The sequence below is a fragment of the Rhipicephalus sanguineus genome, chromosome 7 (assembly GCF_013339695.2).
Source record: "Rhipicephalus sanguineus isolate Rsan-2018 chromosome 7, BIME_Rsan_1.4, whole genome shotgun sequence".
NCBI lineage: Eukaryota > Metazoa > Arthropoda > Arachnida > Ixodida > Ixodidae > Rhipicephalus > Rhipicephalus sanguineus.
The window spans coordinates 44,314,817-44,327,452 of record NC_051182.1 but is presented as its reverse complement, the minus strand read 5'-3'; the positions used below and the strand labels follow the sequence as shown (position 1 = coordinate 44,327,452).

At 47.3% G+C, this 12,636-nt stretch overlaps 1 protein-coding gene and 1 pseudogene across 1 annotated transcript; one reads left to right on the top strand and one right to left on the bottom strand.

The window, feature by feature from the left end:
• Positions 1-6,624: 6,624 nt before the first annotated feature.
• Positions 6,625-7,740, top strand: LOC125759277 (uncharacterized; annotated as a pseudogene).
• Positions 7,741-10,630: 2,890 nt separating this feature from the next.
• LOC119398662 (putative nuclease HARBI1) lies at positions 10,631-12,370 on the bottom strand. The gene is made up of 4 exons (XM_037665494.2): positions 11,856-12,370; positions 11,647-11,786; positions 11,379-11,547; positions 10,631-11,314 (listed from the first exon to the last, which is right to left on the bottom strand). The coding sequence occupies exons 1-4, from the start codon at positions 12,288-12,290 to the stop codon at positions 10,631-10,633; spliced, it is 1,428 nt and encodes a 475-aa protein (XP_037521422.1). The 5' UTR covers positions 12,291-12,370.
• Positions 12,371-12,636: the final 266 nt, after the last annotated feature.

The following is a 12,636-nucleotide window of genomic DNA, read 5'->3' as shown; positions in this document are numbered from 1 at the left end:
AGCAAGAGAGCTGCCAGAGAATTTCTGTTTCTTACAGCAAAAAATTCGGCAGATCCCACGTACCGTGGGAGTCGATGTTATGCGAAGCATGCGGGGGGTACGTGACTGTGGCGTAACTTTTTACTGAGCGACACGTTACAAAATGACGCTAAAGATTTGTATAAACTTCATACGCACACATATACGTATATGTTGAAGAGCCGCATATGTGTTATACAACCAGTTGTTTACGGTTGGGTAACGCTGCCAATGGCAACGTGTGTATTACCAACACCAGAAGCGGTAAGCTGATATGTAGTGCTTATACGTGCCCCGAGAACGAACGCACGTTTCACGAACCCGTGTGCATGTGTGCAAAAAGTTCTTGACAGTTCTTGAACAAGGGCATCATCACCGTGATCAGTGAGCACCAGCAGCTGGTCATGACTTGTTATAGGATCCGGTCGTGATCGTGGTGACGAGGGGCCCATGTGTAGTGAAGTATGCGGTATACTAGAGCTGTTGGAATTCGTGGATACCTCAGTCATTTCGTCGACAAATTCTCTGTCGACAGAGCCGGCGACATGTCGGAACCTGTAGCCACCCTTCGCGTTGGTGAGGTATAGGCCGTCGAGGCTGGAAGGCCTGGATAGTGCTACGTAGACCAACATCAGTGGATGGTGTTTGTCGTATTCGTAGACTACCTGGGCGTATGTGGCCTACGTAGCCTAGTCTACAAAGCGGCTGTCAATCAATCTGGCATCATCCTCGGTCAGCATGAGGCCATCGCCCAGCCTCGTAAGAAATGAAGAGGACACTGCGTCGTTCCGGTGGACGAAGTGCACTTTACGGTGCGGTGATGTGGATATTATATGTAACTTTCGTTAATGTATTCATCCGGGATCGAGCAATGCTTCAATATAGCTTGCCGAATCATAGGAATACAAACGTGTTTATTAGACTGCTATAAAAGCGGAGCCAACACTGGAACTACAGACGTTAATCTGATATGACGCCTGTATTGTAGAAGTACACAACGTAGGACTATTGTGTAGTGTTTATTGCTTTCTTGTAAAATTAGATAGCCAGCACCACAACCACAATGGACGTTGCACCGATATTACGCCTGCGTAGGCTGTTTTTCCGAACCAGTTTATAGACCTGGCGTGGCTCAGTGGTATAATACGTGACTGCCACGCAGAATGCCTGGGTTCGATTCCTGCCGAGATCCTAATTTTCATTCTTTCCATTCGTTGAGTCAACGCTGCCGATGTTGGTTTTCCTTAATGCTCGAGCATTTAAATTACCAATGTCTGTCCTCGCCGTTTCTAGGTAGATATAAACTGTCAATCACCTGTGGCGCATACTCGTACACCGCGGCCCGTAGTAAACGGGATGTGCCACACGTGTCTAGTGGAAAGGGTTTGACGACGTACGCGACAGGAGTTTAACGTTATTCATGTAGTGACCTGCCAATCATATTCGTCAAATCCCCTTACCCTCCCATGCAAATTTTGGTCTACACTATGTAAGGAGGCGATCATGAGAGCACCCAGACGTAGGCGGCTAGATAGATAGATAGATAGATAGATACGTGGATAGAAACGCTCAAATTGCCAGAGGTTCGCTAAGAAATGCTTCGCATTTAATATTTTTACAGTGTATACGACAAGCCGGGCCCCTCAAGCGTAACAGTCAGGCGTCACACAATGCGAATTTTGTAATGAATGGGTGGTTTAAAGATTCCCACCCATTACAAAGGGTTCATCCTTAATCCGTCAACATAATCAGCCACGTCATCAACAAAGCGCACGTGACGTTTAACACATGTGTAGTAGATACCACGCATCCCTGCAATATGACAAATAATGGCGTAGCTGCCGCTTCCTAACTACGCAAAAATTATGATTTATGGCGTAGTGGGTACCTTGCATGTGTATTTGTCGTAGTTGCCCAAGAGAGTTTACAACGGGCTCGACAAAGGCCGCTCTTCCAGCTTTCGCTGGGACTGCGCTTAGTGTGCCACACAAGCCTGAAGTTTTCATTAACAGCGAAGTTTTATAGTAAGCCGTAAAATGTCCTTGGTCACCAGGAAACTGTCGTCATCGTGAACGGGCATGTGCCACAGAAATTGGGCAAACCCACTACTTCCCACTGGTCCACTAAAGATGAAGAAGGCCCACGAAATGACTGCGAAGCGACCGCGGCGAGCCGGAGGCCCCGAGCACGTACAACGAGAGAATACTAGGGAAGGAGAAAGGCAACGGCGGCAACGAGGACACCCCGATGCGATGGAAGCCCTGCGCCAACGACGACGTGCCCGTAGTTTCATGAGTGGTGCCAACGCTCGGTTTCAGTTTCTGTTTTTGGAGGTTTGACATCCTTGTTTTGTCTGTGGCTGTGTGTGATTTAACTCAAACCTCTGAGCTAAGAAGCAACGAAAACACAACCTCGATAAAGCCAAGCAACAACATGGTGCAACCAGATTAGACTTCAGAACAGTCTAGTTTTGCTGCTTCAAGGCTTGCGCTGCTTAGGGAAACGTTCGCCATTTTTTAAAGCTCGTTTGTACTTGTAGAAGATATTTCAGATTTTATGGGCAACGCGATACATGGTGGTGAATCTGTGGTGCTCCGCAAGAAACTGAGTGCCGCTTTGTGCTAGCGCCATAAAAGAGACGTGCACGATTTAGAGCACTACGCGAGAGGTGTCATGACGAACGGAATTAGGGAAATTCAATGCTCATATGCACTGCGTGCATTTGTGTGTAGAAATACACAGCGGCGATTTGGTTCTGCACTGTGAGACGTCCGATACTCAGGCACGTGTGCGCATGGAGCCGATAAAATGTACGTGCTACCAACAGAAGCTACCCATGCAGCCATCGTTATTTCTCAGGGTATCCTGCACATATTCTTCGAAACAGTTATTGAGGATTGTGGTTGCACGCTATCCCCCCCCCCCCAAAAAAAAAAAAAAAACAGTTTTAGGACATGTCGCACGTGCTTCACCTCCTTTAGGCGATTAAAACGAAACAGTGACTAGGAAATGCCGACGCCTGCAGCTTTCAGAGAGGTCATTTGTAGAGATGCAACGAAGGTGGCACCAAGGCGCGGTATGTTAACAGCGTGCCCAATAAAGGCCCTGAATGAAGTAAACGTGACGCCATTTACTAGACAGATTTAGTTGGGCGTCCGCAACAACGTACGGACGCAGCCTGCCATAGCAAATTGCTGGCAGGCTGCGTCTGTACGTTGTTGCGGACGCCCAACTGAACCTGTCTATTAACTCTCCCTGTGCTTTTTAGATGTGAAGCATCTTATAGCGGAGTTAAATCCGGTGGTGGTGGTGGTGTGCGGCGTGACCACCCTTACTGCGCATGCGCAAACCTTCTACACTTCCCCTCTCCCCCTCCACCTTTCCCCCTCCCCCTCCACATCACCTCTCACCTTCCGTTTCCCCCTTCCCTTTCCCACTCTCCTGTCCCCCTCTCCACTTCCCCTTTCCCCTCCCCTCTCCACATCACCTCTCCCCTTCCCCCTACCCATTCGCTTCCCCTTTCCCCTCCCCTCTCCTTTTCCCCCCTCACCAATCCACCTCTGAAACGCGGGCTCTACATGTCGCAACACTGCTTCGCATCGCCTCATGGTCCCCTTTAGCGGGAGATGGTGTGATTTTTTTTATTGTGAACTGTCCCTGTGCTATTCTGTGTTGCTTTTCCTATACTCGGTGCTCCCATTGGCCGAACGCTGTCACGTGCCCCTCGCGCGCATTTTCTCTTGTTTTCTCGAGTAACACTGCGGTGTCAAACAGGGTGAGCTGCACACGTTGGCACCACGTGTCGCGCTTCTCTTTCGCACTTTCACGGAGTGGTTTTAGTTGTTTTGTACTAGCGATGCGCGGCTTTCATGTGCAGCACGCGTGAAACTGATGTCAAGCGACTTTTTGAGATTATGTCTGCGAAGCGAGATGCGAAACTGATGAATTTATGGCTTCATAGAATCAGCCGGGCTGACTTGCGCAATGGTCTCGACTCTCTGAAGGAAGCGAGTGATTCTACGCACATAGCTAACTTCGCTGGCTTTTCGTTCTTCTAAGGAGCGCATATTTGATTTCCGTTCATTTGTAACGTTCGTCCCCGACTTCCGTCAAGTCGTCTCAATACGCGTTTATTTTCTGTCGACCACAGTGTAATGGTGAATTCCATTGGCGGATTCGGAGTGGCCGGAGTGGAGTGCGCCGGAGCACGCCACTCCGGCGGAGTAGCGCAATCCACTCCGGCGGGAATCTACCAATGGAACACAGGCGCTCTCGCTGGAGCAAATGGCAGGGGGCGCTAGCGCACATCCGCTTGCATTCATTACAGTGGTGCCACGGGCAGGAGGGTAGGTAATAGGATGGGTCGCCAAGCCACAGCTTTTTTAGGGGGACCCAGTGCCCTGAGGCCACCAGTGTAGACAGATACGATTTCAAAGTGGCACCAATATCCAAGACACGTAGAGTCCGGGGGAGAAGAAATCGACGTAGGCGGGGCCGAGCAAATTCAGATGTAGGTTATATTAACATGCAGGGTGGCAGGAATAGGTTGAAGTGGGGAGAGATAGAAGAGCAACTAAGGGAGGAGAAGCTGATGGTATATGGGTTTGTAGAAACACATCTTAGGGACATGGAACAACCACCTAGCAATCCGGACTACGCATGGGAATATTGCAATAGAACAGAAGGCAGCAGGAAGGGGGGTGGTATCGGGGCATTTATTCATAAAAGTACAGACTGGCAAAGGGTCAAGCAGGAGTGCAGGGAACATTTATGGCTAAAAGGGAAAGTGGCAGGGCAGATGACACTCCTGGGTTTTGTATACTTGTGGACAGGAGCAAAAGCCAGAGAGGAAAACCAAGAAATGGTGCAGTGCATAGAAAAGGACATTGATGAACTAGGAGAAGAGTGCGAGATAATTATATTAGGAGATATGAATGCGCACATAGAAGATATGGATGGATATACTGACCCAACCGGCAGAATGCTGCTGGATATGTGTGAAAGGCATGATTTAATCATTTGCAACAGTACCAAGAAGTGCGAAGGGCAGATAACATGGGAGGTGGGAAGGCTGCAGTCGACGATAGATTACGCACTGTGTCACATAGGATGTATGATAGGCTAAGGGTGATGAACATAGATGAATATGGTTCCAGAAGCTTGGGTAGTGATCACAAACGTATCAAGCTGAGTTTTGGAAGAGAAATGAAAATAGGAAGGAGGCAATATGAGCAACCACAGGGTAATATTTATTCAGAAAGGCAAATAGAAATAGCAACTAAAGAGATTGAGAAAGTAATCACCGAGGATACTAAAACAGTGTGGACGTACACAAATCTAACTAGACTGTTTGAGTTGGAGCTTGCTAAGGTACGAGCCAAATCAACCGGGAAAAGGAGACACAAACCCAAGAGCTGGTGGGATGAGGAAGTTAAGAGAACCATAGTAAGACGTCAGGAAGCCTCCAGAGAACACAGGCATGCTAAACAGAGGGGTGAACCGGAAGATGATGTCGAAAGAAAATGGGGCAACTTTTTGAGCTGCAGAAGGGAAGCTTCCAATCTGATCAATGAAAAGATTAGAAGAAAGGGGGCCCAATGGATGGCGGAAGTAAACAAAAAGGATAGAAAGGCAGCTGCAAAGTTTTGGAACCATCTCAATTCTCTGAGTAATAAGACAAGCATGGAACAAAGGTTTATAACTACAGTTCAAGGGGTTAGGCTAGAAGGGGATGAGGCAATGGAATTTATAAGAACAATGATGACAGAAAAATTTAAACAAGGAAGCGATGCATGCACCCTAACGGATGAGGATAGACCAATTAGCTAAGTGGCTCCACTGGGACAACGAGAGTGGGAAAGGGCAGAGAAGAGGGTTCCTAATAGCACATCAACAGGCCCTGACGGCATCCCAATTATGCTAATAAAGAAATTAGGTCCAAACTCTAAGCAAACATTAAGAGAAGCAACGAGCAAAGCAATAATGGATGGTGAAGCCCCCCATGGGTGGAAACTAAGCCGGATGAGCATGATCTATAAAGGAAAGGGAGACAAGGCTGATATAAACAACTACCGTCCTATAACAGTGACATCAGTAGTTTACAGGCTGGTGATGCAGATCGTAAAGGAAAGACTACAGACATGGGTGGAGAATGAGGGGGTGCTGGGGGAACTACAAAATGGGTTCCGTAAACGAAGGAGGTTGGAGGATAATCTGTTCTCATTGACGTAGTGTATTGAAATAGCGGAAAAAGAACACAGGCCCCTGTGGCTGGCATTTCTAGATATCAAGGGAGCTTACGATAGTGTGATTCGGGAAGACTTGTGGAGAATACTGGACACACTTGATGTGGAAGATGGAATAATTAATCTTTTAAAGGACATCTATAAAAGTAACAGGGTAGTTATAAAATGGGAACAACAGGTATCCGAACCTATAGAGATACAACGCGGGCTTCGACAGGGGTGTCCCTTGTCACCTCTGTTATTTATGCTGTATCTACAAGGATTAGAAGCTAAATTAGAGGGGAGTGGACTCGGCTTCAGCCTCTCTTTTGCCAAGCAAGGAAAACACGTTGAACAGTCATTACCGGCATTGATGTATGCAGATGATATAGTATTAATGGCCGACAACAAGGAAGATCTGCAGGGATTGATAGACATCTGCGGTAATGAAGGAGATAGGTTAAATTTGAAGTTCAGTAGGGAAAAATCGGCAATCATGGTTCTTAATGATAATGAAGGCAGTGAGCATAAGATACAGGAAGTCACGCTGGAGATAGTGGATAAATACAAATATCTGGGCGTATGGATAAACAACGGGGATGAGTACCTAAGGGAGCACAAAGATACGTAATGACTAAGGGCAACAGGAATGCAGCTGTGATGAAAAATAGGGCACTGTGGAACTACAATAGGTATGACGTTGTGAGAGGGATTTGGAAAGGGGTAATGGTCCCAGGTTTGACGTTCGGCAATGCGGTCTTGTGCATGAGATCAGAGGTTCAAGCAAGATTGGAAATTAAACAACGTGGCATAGGTAGGCTTGCTTTGGGAGCACGCGGGAATACCCCAAATCAGGGGGTACAGGGTGACATGGGATGGACATCGTTCGAGGGCAGGGAGGCTAGCAGCAAGGCAGAATTTGAGGAGCGATTGAGAAAAATGGGAGAGGAGCGTTGGGCTAGGAAAGTTTTCAGCTACTTGTACATGAAGAATGTTGATACTAAATGGAGGAAGCGAACTCGAAAATTGTCAAGCAAGTATTTACACAACAGCAGAATACCAAGCCAAAAGGAAACATCGGTTAAGAAGAAGGTGAAGGAAACAGAGAGGGACATGTGGAAAATGGGGATGCTTACGAAATCATCACTGGAGACCTACCGAACTTTTAAGCAGGAAATTGCCAAGGAAAGGATCTATGATAATACTCGGGGTAGTTCTCTACTGTTTGAGGCCAGGACGGGAGTATTGCGGACCAAGACATATCGGGCCAAATACGAAGGGACAGACACGTTATGCAGTGCGTGTGGAGAGGAAGAAGAAACTGCCGAACACTTGATAATGTTCTGTAAAGGGCTTCACCCTATAGTTCAGGATGATGGCGCAGAGTTTTTCAAAGCACTGGGGTTTAGGGACAGGGAGGGCAAAATAGACTTTAAACGAGTAGAAATAACCAGGAGGAGGCTAACCGATTGGTGGCTACAATCAAGGCACGAGTGAATTGCAATCCTTCAATACATAGTGATAGTACTTAACTTTATGGCTAGGTGGCGTGAGCCGCCGCCCGATCTAAAGGGCACAGCCGTATACATCCATCCATCCATCCATTCCGGAAGCACCCAGCATTCTTCGCGGAAGCGCCGTTTTCGATTCTCAACCTGTTCGGTTTGAACTCGCGCGTCAGCTGTACTTGGAAGTTTGGTTCTAAATATTTGCCTCCTGTGCTCAGATGGAAGTGACAGCGGGTGTAAGCGTCCTCCTCTCATCGATCACGAACCCGACATGTGCCAACACGGCAGGTGAGTGGATTTAATCATCGTAAAAAAACAAAAAACCTTTCTCGCATGTGTCCTGCTCTGTGCGTGCTCACGCAGTATTTCGCATTGCATGGTGCCGCCGTGTGTGAAGTTCATGGAACAGTAGCATGGATGCATATTGTCCTAATTCGAAGCCTCTTTTACGTCGTTTGTTGATTAACCGCTAGCAACATAACTGAACCCCATAATCTAAGCTTGATTTTCCTTCCTGACATGTTTACTCCATAATTCAATGGTAACATTATATTTACTGAAGCTGATTTGTTCTTTTGTGATTTGCAAGTGCCTGCAAAAAAAAAAAAACGAGCCATTAATGATTATTCATGAGTCAGTTACTTCGTTTGATATCCCAGTGAAAAATACACATAGTTCGTCAAAAAAGATGTTGCATTATTTGTCTTTCACGTTCGTTGAAATAAACACAGGTGCGGTTTTTCGGGTTACTAATGAACTGTTTAATTATTAGCAGTAAAAATAAGATGGGTCTAACCGCACGTGCTGCGTAGTCTCCTTATATCCGCTTTTCTCTCTTTATACCTGCTTTATAATCCTTTCGTAGTGACGTTATAATTTTTCGTGGTGACGTTCTGTAACTCACACTGTTCTCGCTTTATGCGACCTTGTGTACCAGGGAATCTGTTTTTACAGCTTTTACCTGTCCTTGTCGTAATCTTTCGTTGTTGAGGAATAAAATTTGATCTCTGTTTTGAGTCTCAGATCCTGGAAGCAGTGTGAATGTTCCACAGCAGCATGAAGCCAGTGGAGCAAGCCAGAGGACCAGCCGCCGCAGTAAGCCCATTTGCCGCTATTTTTGATATGGCATACCTAATTGTCGTTTCAAAATTTTCAGGTGCAGCCTGCGAATGGACGGCGGGCGAAACGAAGTTGATGCTCGACTATTAAGAGCAATATTTCGCACAGGTGGGACCTATGAAAAAATTTAGAAATAAAAAAGAAATGTTTGCCCGCATCGCTGAAAATCTTAACAAAACGATGGGGATAACGAGGACCGGTGAGCAATGCTGCAGCCGATTTAAGACTGTAATTAGGCGCAAGACATCGGCAACTACTCATAACAAGAAGTCTGGAAATTCACCCAGCGACGTGCCATACGACGAGGAGCTGGCCAAGATAGCCGCTCAGGACGACAGCCTCGAACCAGAGGAGTTGCGAGATGGCCACGGCGTCGTTTCGAGAAAAGATACCGGGAGAATGTCCAGCAGAAAAGGACGTTCGTCAGGAGAGGTGGAGACGCCTGATGAAGAAACGCAAAGCTCGCAGAGCTGTCAGAGTACCTCATCGAGTGGGCAATCAAACACTGCTGAAAAACAAAAAACAAGGCCACCGCGTCCTTCCACATCTAGACTGCAAGACATGAACTTTTTCCTTGACGAAATGAAGCAGCTGCAAGCGCAGAAGGAAGCGCAGAGAGTAGCACGACACGAAGAAAGAAAAAAACAGAAAGAAGAAAGCCGGCAAGAGAGGGCGAGGCAGCACAATGAGAAAATGGCATTACTGAGCCGTGCCCTTGGCATAAGTGCGGATTACAAGGATGAGTGAAAGTAAATAAACTGATTTTATGCATAAGAGAAGAACTGATTTTATTAAACAATTGTTTCAGAGCCTGGGGTGGGGACCCGCAACAAAAAAGTTTGCTACGGACAGATAACAGTCTCTTTACGAGCTTGGTTTAGTGGTGGTAGATATTCGAAAAATACGTATGTTGCATTTATTTATTCATTTACACATATAGCGATCCGCTGAACGATTATAACGGGAAGCGCCAGAGACAACGATAGGAATTGTAAGAAAATATATATGTGAAGGGTGTGCAATTTCTGAGTACACATGGCCTGCGGGCCTCACGTGTGCGAAGAAATAGATGTGCAAGTTCTAAGAACACATGGCCTGCGGGTCGCATGTGCAGTTCGCACGTGTACGTAGAAATAGGTGTGCAAGTTCTAAGAACACATGGCCTGTAGGTCTCACTTGCAGTTCGCACGTGCACGTACAAACAGGTGTGTAATTTCTACGCACACGTGCGAGTGACAGGGCACCTGCACACAAGCCGTAAGCGAGGCGCTTTTAGACGACCATTTACAGCCTTAAGCTTTTGGGGCACTTTTAACGACCTGCTGAAACGTCGAAAATAAAAGCTTCTCTTCTTGCCGTTTTTTTTTTTTGGGGAGGGGGTGGTTATTGTCCCGAAACCACGATTTTGTAATGAGACGCCGTATAGAGGTGGGCTCCGAAAATTTTGACCACCTGGTGGTCCTTAACGCGCACCTTGTTGCTGCTTTCCAAGAGGATCTTTTTCATTTACATATATATATTAACATCACGCTGTGTACATTCACACACAGTATTTGCACAGGCATATTATTATGCAAAAAAATGAATATAATGACGGTGGAATGAAAAACAAGAACAAAAGAAGCGACCAGAATGTACAAGCGAATTATATCTGTAAAGCTTTTGTTTATTTTCTCCCATAGAACAAGTAGCTATATCAACGGAGCAGCTACTAATGGTGGACTTTCACGATATCGAAGCAGGAAGTCATTTGCAGATTTTTCATTTTCCCCCAAACATTTTTTGGAACACTTTCTCTCGCTTCAACTCGCCGAGCTTACGTAGTGCTGCGTCTTCTTTAGTATCCTCTTCTTCACATTCATCGCTGTCTGTGCACTTGGACCATGGTACATCATCGTTAGCCTCCTCTTCATCACTGTCATCGAGCAGTTCGTCGCCTGTGTCGATGCACAGATTATGCAAGATGCAACAAGCAAGCATAAACGCATTTAGCCACTTGACAGTCCGCAGCTCCAGATACATAAGCTGGCGGAAGCGTTTCTTCAGGATCCCAAACGAGTTTTCAATCAGCACGCGGGTTGCCGAAAATTTTGCATTGAATTTTTTCTTCTGTTTTGTTAGTGCTCCATAATCCCTGTAAGGGGTAAGCAAGAACGACCTTACAGGGTATGCTGCGTCACCTAGGATGTGATACCTGCCACCTTGGCATATCCCTGGGATTTTTTTGGCAAGCGAGGACAGGCGAAAGACACGGGAGTCGTGTATCTTGCTCGAGCTTCCAACGAGCACGTCACTGAATCGCCTCTTGTTGTCGCACACAGCCTGCAATGTCATTGAGAGGAAGTGGTGTCTGTTGACGTAGGTCGAAGCTATCTTGTTTTCGGGGCACTGGATGCGAATGTAGCAACCGTCTATGCACCCAACGACACCAGGCACACCCGAGACCTGCAGAAAAAAAACCAACAGTTCGTCAGTCTATTATCAAGCGTTAAGAGTTAGGTGAACATACTTTCTCGAAATCTCTGGACAGCTTCTCCAGGTGACGGGGAAATGTGAGGACAGTTGGACCTCGCGTACACAGGTAGTCTGCCACTCTTTGCAGTACCCTGTGTACAGTACTTTCAGCTAGGTTGAATCTGTCGGCCACATCCCGCATGCATGTTTTGTTGGCTGCATACCTGCGCAGTAAGGAGATCAGGCGGCACACTTTAGTGCCCAATTTCGCGGGACGAATTTAAGAAGAGGCAGCAATAACAATTACTCACCAAATTACTTACCAAATGAAGGACAAAAGGTGCGTCTCCGCAGACTTCGCAGCCTTGCCACCGTTATTGTCTGTCGGGCACATCGGAGAAGACGCGAAGCCTGCTATCAGTTCGGTGGCAACACGCCGAGACAACCTGAAGTGCCTTCGGAACTGCATTTTGCCAGCAAAAGTAAAGAGTGTTAAAATGCGAACTTCCGAAAGGGATGCGTTAATTCTTACCTCTTCATCCGAGTACTGGCGGACGACGTCGTCGACGAAATGCTCAACTTTCGGTTTCTTGTCCGGCGGCCGAAACATGACGTCAAAAACGTGTTCGTATACGCCAGCTTCCAAAGCTTCTTCATCGCTTGAGTCCTCACTGGTCGATCCGGAACTAGAGCTCGAATCATCGCTCTCGGCGAGCAGCAAAAGCGCAAGTTGACGCTGCGACGCACCACTCATTTTTCTTCCGAGACGCGACTTGCCTTCTCGGCGCGCGGAGTGAACGGGCGCGCTTGGACAGCGCGTTGGTTGATCACGTGGTACGCCACGCACTGCGCACGCGCGGGGCGCTTGCGACTTCCGGTTGAATCCGCCGCTTTTCACGGAGTAGAGAGAGTTGCTCCGTGGAGTGGATTTCGCGGCGGGGCCGCTCCGGATCTGCCAATGAAACATACAGGGAGCACTCTCAATCTGCCAATGGAACAGGCTTGCTCCGAATGGAGCAGAAAAACTGCTACCGGAAGTGCTCCGAATCTGCCAATGGAATTCACCATAAGTTATGCTCTATTTAGGTGTGGAGGCTTCTCGGCTTCCATGCGAGGCGCGTTCGACCAGATAAAACTCCACGCGTCCGTTGGTTCCATGGCGAACGCGGATATCTATCGGCAGAACGTGCGTTCTGCACGTGATCGGCGGAAACGCAGGCGTCCGCCGGTTGCCGTGTTTTTCGCTCGCGACAAAGGCGGCATGCGTTTCCAACGTAGTTGCCGGCGTTTCGAAAAACCTCATGGTGCTAAAC